At 48.1% G+C, this 11,605-nt stretch overlaps 2 protein-coding genes across 8 annotated transcripts in view; one reads left to right on the plus strand and one right to left on the minus strand.

Annotated features, from left to right (window-relative positions):
• Positions 1-4,673, plus strand: part of SNED1 (sushi, nidogen and EGF like domains 1) — a 94,075-nt gene extending 89,402 nt beyond the window's left edge. Inside the window, exon 32 of one of the 3 annotated variants that reach the window (XR_010344999.1) lies at positions 442-503. Coding sequence is in view for 1 of the 3 variants with exons in the window: in XM_064383430.1 (XP_064239500.1) it covers positions 442-561 (120 nt within the window). In the remaining 2 variants the exon portion in view is untranslated. Of the gene's footprint in view, positions 1-441 lie in introns of all 3 variants that reach the window. The other 2 variants (XM_021665059.2, XM_064383430.1) reach the window with 2 other exon arrangements.
• Positions 3,986-10,628, minus strand: MTERF4 (mitochondrial transcription termination factor 4). Of its 5 annotated transcripts, none has more exons than XM_012465063.2 (4): positions 10,571-10,628; positions 7,794-8,292; positions 5,600-5,784; positions 3,986-4,903 (listed from the first exon to the last, which is right to left on the minus strand). In XM_012465063.2, exons 1-4 carry the CDS (start codon positions 10,589-10,591, stop codon positions 4,481-4,483), a joined length of 1,128 nt encoding a protein of 375 aa, XP_012320486.2. In that variant the 5' UTR covers positions 10,592-10,628; the 3' UTR covers positions 3,986-4,480. The 5 variants fall into 5 exon arrangements, with proteins under 5 accessions (XP_012320486.2, XP_021520739.1, XP_064239502.1 ...); XM_021665064.2 differs by lacking the exons at positions 7,794-8,292; positions 10,571-10,628 and adding exons at positions 6,532-6,630; positions 6,720-7,661; XM_064383432.1 differs by lacking the exons at positions 7,794-8,292; positions 10,571-10,628 and adding an exon at positions 7,704-7,720.
• Between the last annotated feature and the right edge of the window lie 977 nt (positions 10,629-11,605).

Raw genomic sequence — 11,605 nt, forward strand, 5'->3', positions numbered from 1 at the left:
AATCAGAAGCCCCCAACTAATGATCAAACTGGCTTATAGAACACCTGGTCTTGAAACAATGAAGTAAACACAAAAAAGCAGGAAACAGAAACACACGCACCCAGACACCTACCCAAGAACAACACGAGAATTTATTTCAACCCAGAGCAACCTAACACAGCCAAACTCTAGAGCACAGACCCACAGTCGTTACCGGAAGGAGGAAGGCAGGGAAGAGGAAGAGCCTGTTGATTTCACATTTAAAAGTTGTAATGCTGAGCCCACGTGTTCCTAAAGATGGGAATGTAGTCAGCGGAGGCTGCCCCTCCCCATGTGCACTGCCTCGTTAGACCCTGGTGCTGTAAGAACATAAGGACAGCTAAGAGAAACAGGAAGCAGCTGGTTTAACGAGGAGTGGGAATGCCTGTCATTCTCATGCTTCACTTTGCTTTTTCTTCAAAGGATTTAAGACGTTCTTGTTACACTCCACCAACCTCAAAAGTTTCTAAAACCCAGGAAGATGAGGTATCAAAACTGGATGAAAAAGGACACCCTGAGAGAAAAGGTCCTAGCTGGAGTTAGTCCCCTCTGTGGCCGTTCTCCTCAGGCCTCTAGAAGACAGATGGCCAGGCCTGTGCGCACACCAGCCCGCTCTGAGACCCGGCTCTGCGACCAGCCACCTATGAGTCCTGCGAAGCATTTCAGCAGCCTGTGCTCTCACCCAGGCTGCAGTTCCTGAAGGTGTGGTCCATGCCTCTGCGGATGAGATGACAGCCACCATTCCCCAGGATCAGCGAGGCTGTCAGCCACACTCTGCAGTACTCAGAAACCTGTTCTTTGACTCCAAAGCCAGAGAAAGAATTCTCCCTTTGAGGCCTAACAAATTGAGAAGGAACCATGAAGGACTGCTTCCAAAACAGACAGGGCAGGGGCCAAAGAGCAGGGACCAGGCGGTGCTGGAAGGAAAGCTGAGGTGCAGACACAGCCACCCTGCTCTGCCCCTCCAGCGTGTTTCTGACGCTCATGCAGGGCGATGAGCCATCGTATGGACTAGCAGAGAAAATGCTAACATAAGGTGGAGTTCACACACTTTTCATCTACAGTGGGGCTGGCAGCCTTTCTCTGTAAAGGGTCAGACAGTAAGTATTTTCAGCTTTGCAGACCAGAGGTCCCTGTGGCTACAGTAGCACAGACAGCCACAGGCATGTAATTGAATGGCTGTGTTCCAATAAAAATCTACTTACAATAACAGGCAGTGGCCAAGTTGGCCCATGGGCCATATTTGGTGAACCCTGTTCTATGAGATCATCTCGGCTTGAGCCTTAAACAGTGGAAGCCATCCCCTGAATGACAAGTCGCAAAGGCATCAAAGACCCCTGAGTTTTCATGGAAAAAAGCTACCGAGCCCCCTACGTGGAAAGCTGAGGCACACAGCCACAAAGCAGCAAGGACTCCTCACAAGTCTCAGTGCAACAGGGATGGACGCCTGGGCTGGCTGCACAATGTGTAAGTTCCTTTCAGTCCATGACTCAAGAAATGCCGTGTCAGGCGATCAGGTAGTCAGCATGATCTTAGACACCCCATCTTCATGAGCAGGACAGTGCATCACCTCACCACATCTGCTTCCCGCCATGCTTCTAGGCAGCTGTCTTCCCCCTGCTAATGTCACAACCAAAGAAGCCAGTCCCACCTCCTCGCATGTTGAGCCTCACGAGAGCTGACCTAGCTGGAAAGCAAGCACCCTCTGCTCAGAGCCAGCATTCCAGCCACGAAGAGGGCCTCCTTCCTTTTGTCTTTTATAAACATGTTTTTTTAAGAGTTAGAGTACGTTTTAGGCTTTTTATCTTTTTATTAAAATTTCATGTGCATCTGTCTGTGTATTCTGCAGTCTGTCATTTTCAGAAAGAAGGAACAGGCAATTCAAGAAGTTTCGCCTGTACTCCCAAAATGTTCCCCAGTCTCCAGACCCACTTGAGAGCAGAAGGCAGAGCTCAATGCAGGGTCTCCAGCTCAGCAAAGGGTCACTGGGTGAACTGAGAGAAAGCTACGTACACAAACACGTACTGCTGACTTCCTGCAGCCCTGGGACCTGTAACTGTTCATCCATGTAAGCTCCGGCATTCCCAGCAGATGCTAAGATCGAGTGATGTCACTGGAAAAGCAGGTGAATCTTTCTACTCCCTACCAGGGCCTCAAGCCCCTCAGCCACACAGCAAATGCTAATATGCTCCCAGTGTCAGCTTGGAAGGCTTTGTGTCAACGAGAACTGGCTCCTGAGTCCCAAGCTTGGTGCTGTGCTGTCACAGGACTCGTCCATGGAGATGTTTTATACATTAAATATCTAGTAAAAAGACTTCCTGGTGCTCAGGAATGACAGTTGATTCTTGAAACATTCCAGAGGCCACCACAGCTTTTCTCACATGGCTTCTTTTAAAAACTCTAATGGCTTCCTTGAAAATACTCAAAGTCCGCCCAAGGAAATTAGTAATAGGAGAATCAGAAAGTTGTCAGGAGCATAAAGATTTATTTCTGTGTCAAAATGAAAACAGCAATCATGAGTTGCTGAATCACCCATTTGCTAATGAAACTGGGATGTACTGATCATCGAACCAAGTACAGATTGAGGATTCTACTTAGTCCTCCCGCTGGGCACAAGAACACCAGCCTAGGTTTCAGGACAAGTGGCAGTGACTGGGATGCCACAACCGAAGGGAAAATGAAAACACTGGCACAATGAAATGTCATTTCCAGTTCTGCCTGTGGCCAGCAAGGCAACACAAACCCCCTTTTCCCCACAGCATGTGAGCTGCCAGGTACAGATAAGGGGATCTTTGCTGTGCCCACTGTCCTCCAGTGGAGAACCTAGCAGGCAAGGGCCCCAGTCATGTGCCAGCTCACCTGCACCTCCCCTCAGCGGGAACCCCTTCCACTGGCAGTCGAATGCCACTGCATCTGACTCAAGCCCTGGCGATGTGGAGGGAGTCACTGAGCTGCTTCTCTGTTGCAAAATAAAAGTCTTTTTCTTTGCAGTCACGCTCCAAGAGGAGGCTGCTGGAGAAAACAAAAACTGCTGAATCCCCACAACAGCATGCAGCTCACATCTACCGAGGGTATTCCAGTGCATAGGGGAAAGGAGCCCTGCTGAAAGCCCAGCTATTTATTTCTCTTTTAAATAAAATAATACAACTATTCTAAGTCCATTTACAGTCTGAAGTTGTCACGAGTGAACGGTCACATGACTTTATCAGAGCAGCACTGACCTTGCGGGTGGATCATCCTCTCTTGGGGCCATCCTGAGCACTTCAGGGTGTTTCACAGCATCCCTGGCCTCCACCCACTGGAATCCTAGAATCTAACAGATCCTAGAATGCTACCAAGGAGACTGGAATTTTGCTCCCATCACCAAAAATGCTTTCTGCAACAATCCTGTCAGTTTCCCCTAAGGGCTACCTGGAATGTTCTAGGATGTACCAGTCCTCCGGGACCCTCTTAGAGCTCATGCAGTCAGAGACAGACAGGCCTCTACCTCAGGGACCACCCCTGGCTTAGATCAAATTCCTCTTCTCTGTTCCCAGCATTTCAGATTGTTCTTTGTTCTGAGTTCCCTAAGGTGACACCCCCCTACCTTGGGGGTCATGGAGAGCTCCCTGTGGCCCTGGCTTCAGCCCACCTGCCCCATGACCCTATGCCCTTCTCTGGTTCTCAAAGCCCATCTGTAATCCCGGCAGGGGAGGTGCCCAGCCTCCACTGCCTCGGCACTCTCCAGGCCAGCACAGTGGTGCTGCAGACTACAGGGCCGGAGACACCAGGCCTGGAGGTGACCGACCACTGGCCAAGAGCTGGCATAAAAGCCAACTTCCCCAAACAGGAAGGGCCTGTTATTCACAAAGATAAAACTGCCACAATGTTTTGCTGGCCTTGAGACGCTGTTTAAATTAACCAGCACATCACGAATCAACTTCCTTTCACTCTGCTGCACACTGCATGCCATTATGAAACAATATGCTTTTGGATTAAAAACATGTTTTTGTGGAAAACCTGCTACATGTTTTCATAAAATAAAGTGCTATGATGTACTAAAACCTCACACTGCCTTCTCATAATTTTATTTTTATCACTAGAAGGAAATATAAAGTGATTCCTGAACCAGAAGAAGGAACCCCATCTTCTAAATGCCATGGAATTATCACCAACATATTGAAAAGAGAAAAAAATAAAACAAAATGTTGATGTATCGAGTCCCCTTGATTTGAATAGCTCAAAGTAAGTATGTTGTTTAGGATGGGACAGGGCCCTCCCCACAGACACCTGACAACAGATCAAACTTGCATTTCCTGTTTCCTGTTTGGTTTGACCTCGCAGGTGATTTACAATTTTTTTCACTAAAAGACTAGTTTTAGAATAAAAAATAACTTGAGAAGATTCAAGTAAAGGACCCAAAAGCTCTAGGAGAATGGAAAGCTTCCTCGGTATCTCTGGGCCCTTCGCTTTAGTCCTTCCATCACAGCTGTTCCTCCTCGTCGTCATGATCGTCGTCCTCATCATCATCGTCCTCCTCCTCCTCGTCCTCATCCTCATCCTCGTCATCCTCATCCTCATCCTCCTCATCCTCCAGACTTGCCCTTTTGCCATCAGATGTGCCACTCTCAGACTCCTCCTCCTCCCGAGCCAGGAGCTTCTTAAAAACCTCAAATTCCTCAACAGAAGTACAGGCTGTCCTGGCCAAAAACTCGGCTTCTGAAACTCTGAGAATGTTCTTGACCAATGGGTTAAGGATCTGTGTCTGCCCCTTCTTATCGGGGGTTTGGTACCGTCCCAGGCGCTCCAGGTAAATGTGTCTCTGCTTAATCTTGCTTAGTGGATACTGCAAGTACTCACTCTTTACAATGTCTGGATGCGTAATGCCCATCCTGAAATATGCATACTGGAAGACACAAGCACACTTAGGAATCCCAGATACAGTCTTAAAACCTGTCATTCTACAAACCATATAAACTTAAGTTGTACAAAAGGATTCAGAAAGAATTGCCTAATTGACAACAGCAGAATCCCCACTCTAGAACACTGACACTTGTATGACAGCTGGCAGTTTCAAAACACTTTCAAATTCATATTGAGAAACATGCAGCGGAAAATAAAGGGTCGGAGGGAGAAGTTCTGTTTCTCCTTAAACAAGGAAGGAAAACTATGAATATGGAAAGGGTAGGCAAAACTTTCAGAAAACATCTAGAAATTTGACCTAAGTTGCCATAATTATTACTAAAAAATCAGGACAACTGTTAAAATTACATTTTCAAAATCAACATGCAAAACAGATTCCGAGGACAGGAAGGCTTCAGCTATTTTAAAATTAGCTATTTCAGAATCCCCACTTAGACCCTAGGAATAGGACTGGATCATTCATTATTAATGGCGGAAAAGTTGAAGAATAGGTTTGATCTGTAGTAAAGAAATTAAACAACCAGAACCGAATTATCTGGCTGCTGCATGCAAAGACAATCTAGTCTTTCACTTCCTCCACTCAAATATGAGGTGTCTGAGGCTTCTTACCCATGTAACTGACCCTTACATCTGAAAAACTTGCTATTACCACCCTAATCACCCTGTCAGTCATTCTCACCTGAAACTTATATTCCAATTGGCCCAGGTCCTCTCGAAGAACAAATGGGCAGCTGTGCAAAATCCTGGTGACTTGCTGTACCGTGAAAAGGCACTTCTCCTTGAGAAGCCTGACAGTGCCATCAATGTCCTGCTGAGGCATGGTGAAAATTTCAGGGCAACAGGAAAGCACCCTCTTTAATTTCCCTGCAGAACATTCAAAAAAGGCAAGCACATCATTTCAGGATACTCCAGAAACCAAGGAACTAGCTGCACCCGATTTAAGTCCACATTTAAAAACAAACAAGGATCCTCTCCTTCCACAGAGCAAGTGGCGTCAGACATGTCTTCCAAGAAGCACCATGGAAATGATACATCTCCCCACTGACTCCCTGACACTCCTCAGACTCACCAGCCTTCCCCCCATATTCCTGCTTTATTCTGGCCTCCCATCTGAAAGGTGCCAACTTTGTATTCTGGGTCTCCTCTTGCCCTCCTCACTTGGAAAAGCATTTCCCAGGCATTTACTGGAAAGATTGGAGTAATATGGGAGAGTAGCTTCCTCCATTCTGGGGAGGCATTTACTGGAAGGATCGGAGTAATACGGAAGAGTAGCTTCCCCCATTCTGGGGCTTTGGGTTGATGTTTCCCTCTATGATAAAATAGTCATCGAAGCACATTCACAACTAACATTCTCAAGCTGAACTCAGTGAAAAGGAGTTCCATCATCGTCATAAGAGTAATCCTGAGAACACACACCAACGCTGACATCTAGGTTACCAGGGTCACTATATGTCTTATCCAAGCCAGGGCACTTTGAGTGAATCACGCCCTATTAAAACTGCATTAACTGGTGTAAACTGGGACTATTCCAGGCCTTCCTAGGGATAGCTGAGCAAAATTCAATACTTGGAAACTTAAAGTCAACTAAACTGTTAATTAAAAGTTTCCTACCATTTGAGTTAGTGATGATCTTAATGTGTGAGGAATTTCAGGAGTTTAGGATTCATCTTCATCTCTTCAGGCTGTGCTGAGTTTGCTAATTAATAATCACTGCACATAATGCATCAAGTTTAGACTTTTAGATTATACTGTAAGAGATAATCTGTTAAGAAAAATATACAAGGCTACCCTTTCCTTACCTTCTAGAGAAAGAGTCCTGTAGAGATGCTGTGAAATGGTGGGTCCTACGCCTTCCACCCTTGCCTCAAAAAAAACCTTACCAGGAAGAGTCAAAAATGAAGATAAAGTATAGTGGAACTCCTCTGGTCAAAGTGGGTAAGGGTCCTTGAGACCCTCATGGGCCCCCAGCTCCTCCAGAAGGCCTCTAAAGAGATCCAGGGAATCTGAGCATCCCTGAGATGGGAATACGCTGGGGGCAGGAGTGGGGCACAGGTAGAAGGGAAGGCCACTGCACCAGCTTCCCAGGAACCTGGCAAGATCTCTCATATTCCACAGTAAATCAAAACACTCAGCTGGAAGTTAAGTCTTTACAAGAGATGTTGGTTTGACGTCACAGAGACAAAGCACTAAGACCATTTCATGTTGATTTAAACATCAACTGTTCTATGTACACACACTTATCAACATCACATATCAGCATCAACCCACCGAGCATATACCATATGCTGCACATCACTGCACTAGGTGCTAAAGAGCCCACGGTGAAAAAGGCAGACACGAGTCTCTGTCCTTGCACTCCATTTTTTTCTTCTAGTCTTAACTCTTCCTCCTTCCCTCTCGAAATGCGCTCTGCACAGAAGGCCACTCCTATTCCTCCAAGCCAAATTACACATTCCTCTCCAGGAACACTGACACCCTCAGAAATCCCCCTAATCCATCTCGCCTTAGGCTCTTCTCTCCCTAGCTCTGGCTTCTCTCACACTATATAAAATCTGTTTTTTTGTTTTTTTTTTTGAGACAGTCTCTCTGTCACCCAGGCTGGAGTGCAGTGGCGCCATCTCAGCTCACTGCAACCTCCACCTCCTGGGTTCAAGCGATTCTCCTGCCTCAGCCTCCCAAGAAGCTGGAATTACAGGCACGTGCCACCACACCCAGCTAATTTTTGTACTTTTAGTAGAGACAGGGTTTCACCATGTTGGTCAGGCTGATCTTGAACCCCTGACCTCAAGAGATTTGCCTGCCTCGGCCTCCCAAAGGTGTGGAATTACAGGCGTGAGCCACTGCGCCCAGCCAAAATCTGCATCTTCTTGTACCTTCTCCAAGCCCAAGCTTTCGCAGGTAATTGGAACGCTTCCTCATTTGCTTAATAGGCAGTTTCAATAACTGGGGACTTTTCTTCAAGGCCACAAACACAGGCTCTGGATTCAGACCCAAGAGAATAAATTCTGAAATGATGTCCAGCAACTGTTGAGGATTGGCACCTGGCTGTACACTGAGCAATTCATTAATATGGGCATTGCTGAAACCCATGTCCCGGAGGGAACTGATGACTCTCTCCGGCACCAAGGACCCTTGTTCCACAGGCGTCCTCTGCTCCTCAAGGAGGCACTGAACAAGATTCTTCCTGCATTCTGGCTCCTGCACAGAGTTACTGGATCTAATACAGGATGACTCCTCAATGAACCCTCCATTGGAGGCTGTAGTCAGTTTGCGCAACAAGGAAGCTGTCGTCCTTCTCTGTTCTCCAAGATGAGGAATCTGCCTAGCGATACAGGCCCAGGTGAGGGGGATCAGGCGGTGCCAGTCAAGGACCTGTAAGACACAGCACCAAAAGACAATTAATTCCTCACTATTCCATTGCAATGGACAACACAAGATTTTTGAGCCAGAGTATTTACTGCCTTGATTCCACACAAACATAACAGTTTTTATAAGCCATCTGCAAAATCATATCTGAACTTAAGCCTACAGAGAAGGAAGCTCACATACAGAGAACAGGGTATTTCAAGGGCATAGAGATGGGAGCCAAACACGTACAACATTGTTAGCTTTTGCAGCTTTAAGGATGGGAGCAGATATGTGGAGGAAGAGGGAAAAACTATTTCTAGGTCACCTGGTCATGTTTGCCAGAAAAGTCTCACCTCAGACTACTTTCCAGATTCACATTCTTAAATTCATTCCACAAGAAAAATCTTGAGGGATACAGAGTTGGCCCTTAATCCAGTTACTCGGGAGGCTGAAGCAAGGCTTTCAACTGCTCGAATCCACTCATATGTGGATTTTCTTACACCTCTGCTACCCTTGAGACACCGAGACCAACCTCTCCTCCACCTCCTCTTCAGTCTAAAGGCCTTATAAGGATCTGCTTCCTCTTAATGAATAATAAAAGCATTTTCTCTTAGGATGCTCTTTTTCTTTTGCTTTTTGAGTTGGGGGAGGTCTCACTCTGTTGCCCAGGCTGCAGTGCAGTGGTGCAAGCATGGCTCACTGCAGCCTTGACCTCCCCAGGCTGAGTAGCTGGGAGTACAGGCGCACAGCATTACACCCTGCTGATTTTCGTATTTTTTGTAGAGATGGAGTTTTGCCCTTATGATTTTCTTAATGACATTTTCTTTTCTCTAACTTACAGAATGCAACATATATACAAGATGTGTGTCAACTGATTGTTTATCTTGTCGGCAAGACTTCCGGTCACAAGTAGGCTATAAGTAGTTGCGTTTTAGGGGAGTTAGCGTTATGCATCGATTTTCAACTGGTGTAGGGGCGGTCTGGTGCCCCTAACCCCTGTGTTGCTGAAGGGTCACAGTAATTTAGTCAACTTGCATACACAATTCCAGTTGACCTCAGAAATCTTCAGTGGTTCAGGCTGGTGCTTAACAAACTGCACAAATCATCCAAGCACTCTAAGCCAGCAGTCTTCAAACCTTTTGGCACCAGGGACTGGTTTCATTGAAGACAATTTTCCACAGACTGGTGAGGGGTTTCGGGATAATTCAAGTACATTACATTTGTTGTGTACTTTATTATTTTCACATTCTAACTTATAATGAAATAATTACACACCTCACCATAATGTAGAATCACTGGGAGCCCTGAGCTTGTTTTCCTGCAACTAGAAGGCCCCATCTGGGGGTGATGGGTGACAGATCATTGGGCATTAGATTCTCATAAGGAGCGCGCAACCTAGATCCCTCAAAGGCGCAGTTCACAACACGGTTTGCGCCCCAGTGAGAATCTAACGTCTGACAGGAGGCGGAGCTCAGGCGGCTTGGCCAGCGAGGGGAGCGGCTGTAAATACAGAGGAAGTCTGGCTGGCTTACCCACCGCTCACCTCCTGGCTCCTAATGGGCCACGGACCAGCACCGGGGGGTGGGAAACCCTGCTCTAAACCTTCACATCGGTCGCAACCCCTTACCCAGCGTCATCGACTGTCGCCCCCGGGGCCAGCCTGCCAAGCCCAAGCCCTGGCTGCTCTCCAGCCTCCCTGTTCAGCTGCTCCCTCCGCCAGGAACACTGGGCAGTCGCTGTGCTCAAGCCTAAAGATCTTTATGCGGATTCCGCTTCCTCTTAATGAATAGTAAATACTTGTTCTCTTCCTTGTGAAAATCAAACTCTTGTTCAAGAGTCAGCTCAGGCCGGGCGCGGCGGCTCACGCCTGTAACCCCAGCACTCTGGGAGGCCGAGGCGGACAGATCACCTGAGGTCAGGAGATCGAGACCATCCTGCCAACATGGTGAAACCCCGTCTCTCCTAAAAATACAAAAACTAGCCGGGCGTGGCGGCGGGCGCCTGTAATCCCAGTTACTCAGGAGGCTGAGGCAGGAGAATCGCCTGAACCCGGGAGATGGAGGTTGCCGTGAGCCGAGATCGCGCCACTGCAGTCCAGCCTGGCGCCTGGCAGCGGAGCGAGACTCTTGTCTCCAAAAAAAAAAAATCAACTTTACTTTATATCCCACAATAACTGAGCAGAGAACGGGTCCAAGATGCCAAAACCAGGTCAGCGCGCAGGGACCCCGGAGGGGCTCCACGAAACACCCGGCGCCCGCCCGCCGGCGACCCCGAGAAGCCACCGCACCCCGCGCGACCTCACCTGACGGCTGAACGCAGCCATGGCGCGGAGGAGTCGGCAGCAGCTGCCGCGCCGGAAGCAGCCGTCCTCCCCGGTCCGTCACTTCCGGCCCCCGGTCCGTCACCGCCGCCGTTCCCAGCGCCAGCGCGGTGACGGTGGATCGCGATTCCGGCCCGGAGCTGTGCTGCGCGCTCACGGCGTCCCCCTCAGGGGTCCCGGGCCGCCCCTCCGCAAAGCCGGGGACCGGGCCTCGGGAGCTCGGCGTCCGGTCGTTCCCGCTGCACTGCCGGCGTCCCGCTTCTGGGTCGGCGAAAGGGTCGCCCTGCTTGGCGCCCGTGCTTCGTGACCTGAGAGTTCCTCCCAGGAGAACGGCATACGGGAAGGCGCTAGAAGGCTCCCGGGAGAACGGCTCTCCTTGTTCAGGAACGTCAGGCGGGAAACATGGATTCCCTTCCCGATGGACATATTTAGGATTTGATTGTGCAGAAGTCTGTATTCGGCGGGAACACCGGGCCCACCGACGCACAAAAAGTCTTCACCGTTTTTCTTTTTTACCCTCGGCTGGTGGAAGATGAGAATATGCCGATTTTAAAAGACCCAAGTAAAATGGCAGGAATTATGGCACATTTCGCCGTATAAGCAAGAGCCCTGCAAACTTAGAGGTCTGGTTCCCTCTAAGGATGGAATACGGTCAAGTTTGAGCCTAATGTGTATCCATTCTTGAATTTCCTCTCTCGACCTGTTTGAGGATAGAGCATACGCATCCTTCAAAAGGGGATGCTTGTGAAGAATAGAAAGCTGTGCTTTCTCAGCTGCATATATCCTGCCGCCAAAGCCTTAATTTATAAGCACTTCTTGTTTTATCGCCTTCATTCTGGACTGACATACAGGATTTCATTCTTGCATAGATACACATTTACATACTGCTCTGAGCCAGGCATGGAGCTCGGTGCTAAACTATGTAAAACTATCTTTTGACAAAGGGATTATATCCACTAAAAGGAAGGTTATAATCTGTGTAGAACTAAAGAATTGGTTGCTTTGGCAGGGTGCAGT

This window comes from Aotus nancymaae, unplaced genomic scaffold (assembly GCF_030222135.1).
Source record: "Aotus nancymaae isolate 86718 unplaced genomic scaffold, 86718_ANA_hifiasm-v0.15.2.pri h1tg000031l, whole genome shotgun sequence".
NCBI classification, from domain to species: domain Eukaryota; kingdom Metazoa; phylum Chordata; class Mammalia; order Primates; family Aotidae; genus Aotus; species Aotus nancymaae.

Bases quoted from the DNA above. Each gene is read 5' to 3' on its own strand.
- MTERF4 (XM_012465063.2), bottom strand. From the start codon at position 10,591: ATGGCTGCGTTCAGCCGTCAG. The intron at 8,293-10,570 runs GTGAGGTCGCGC...TGTGTCTTACAG, and splicing joins TGGCTGCGTTCAGCCGTCAG to GTCCTTGACTGGCACCGCCT. The intron at 4,904-5,599 runs GTGAGAATGACT...TGTGTCTTCCAG, and splicing joins AATTGGAATATAAGTTTCAG to TATGCATATTTCAGGATGGG.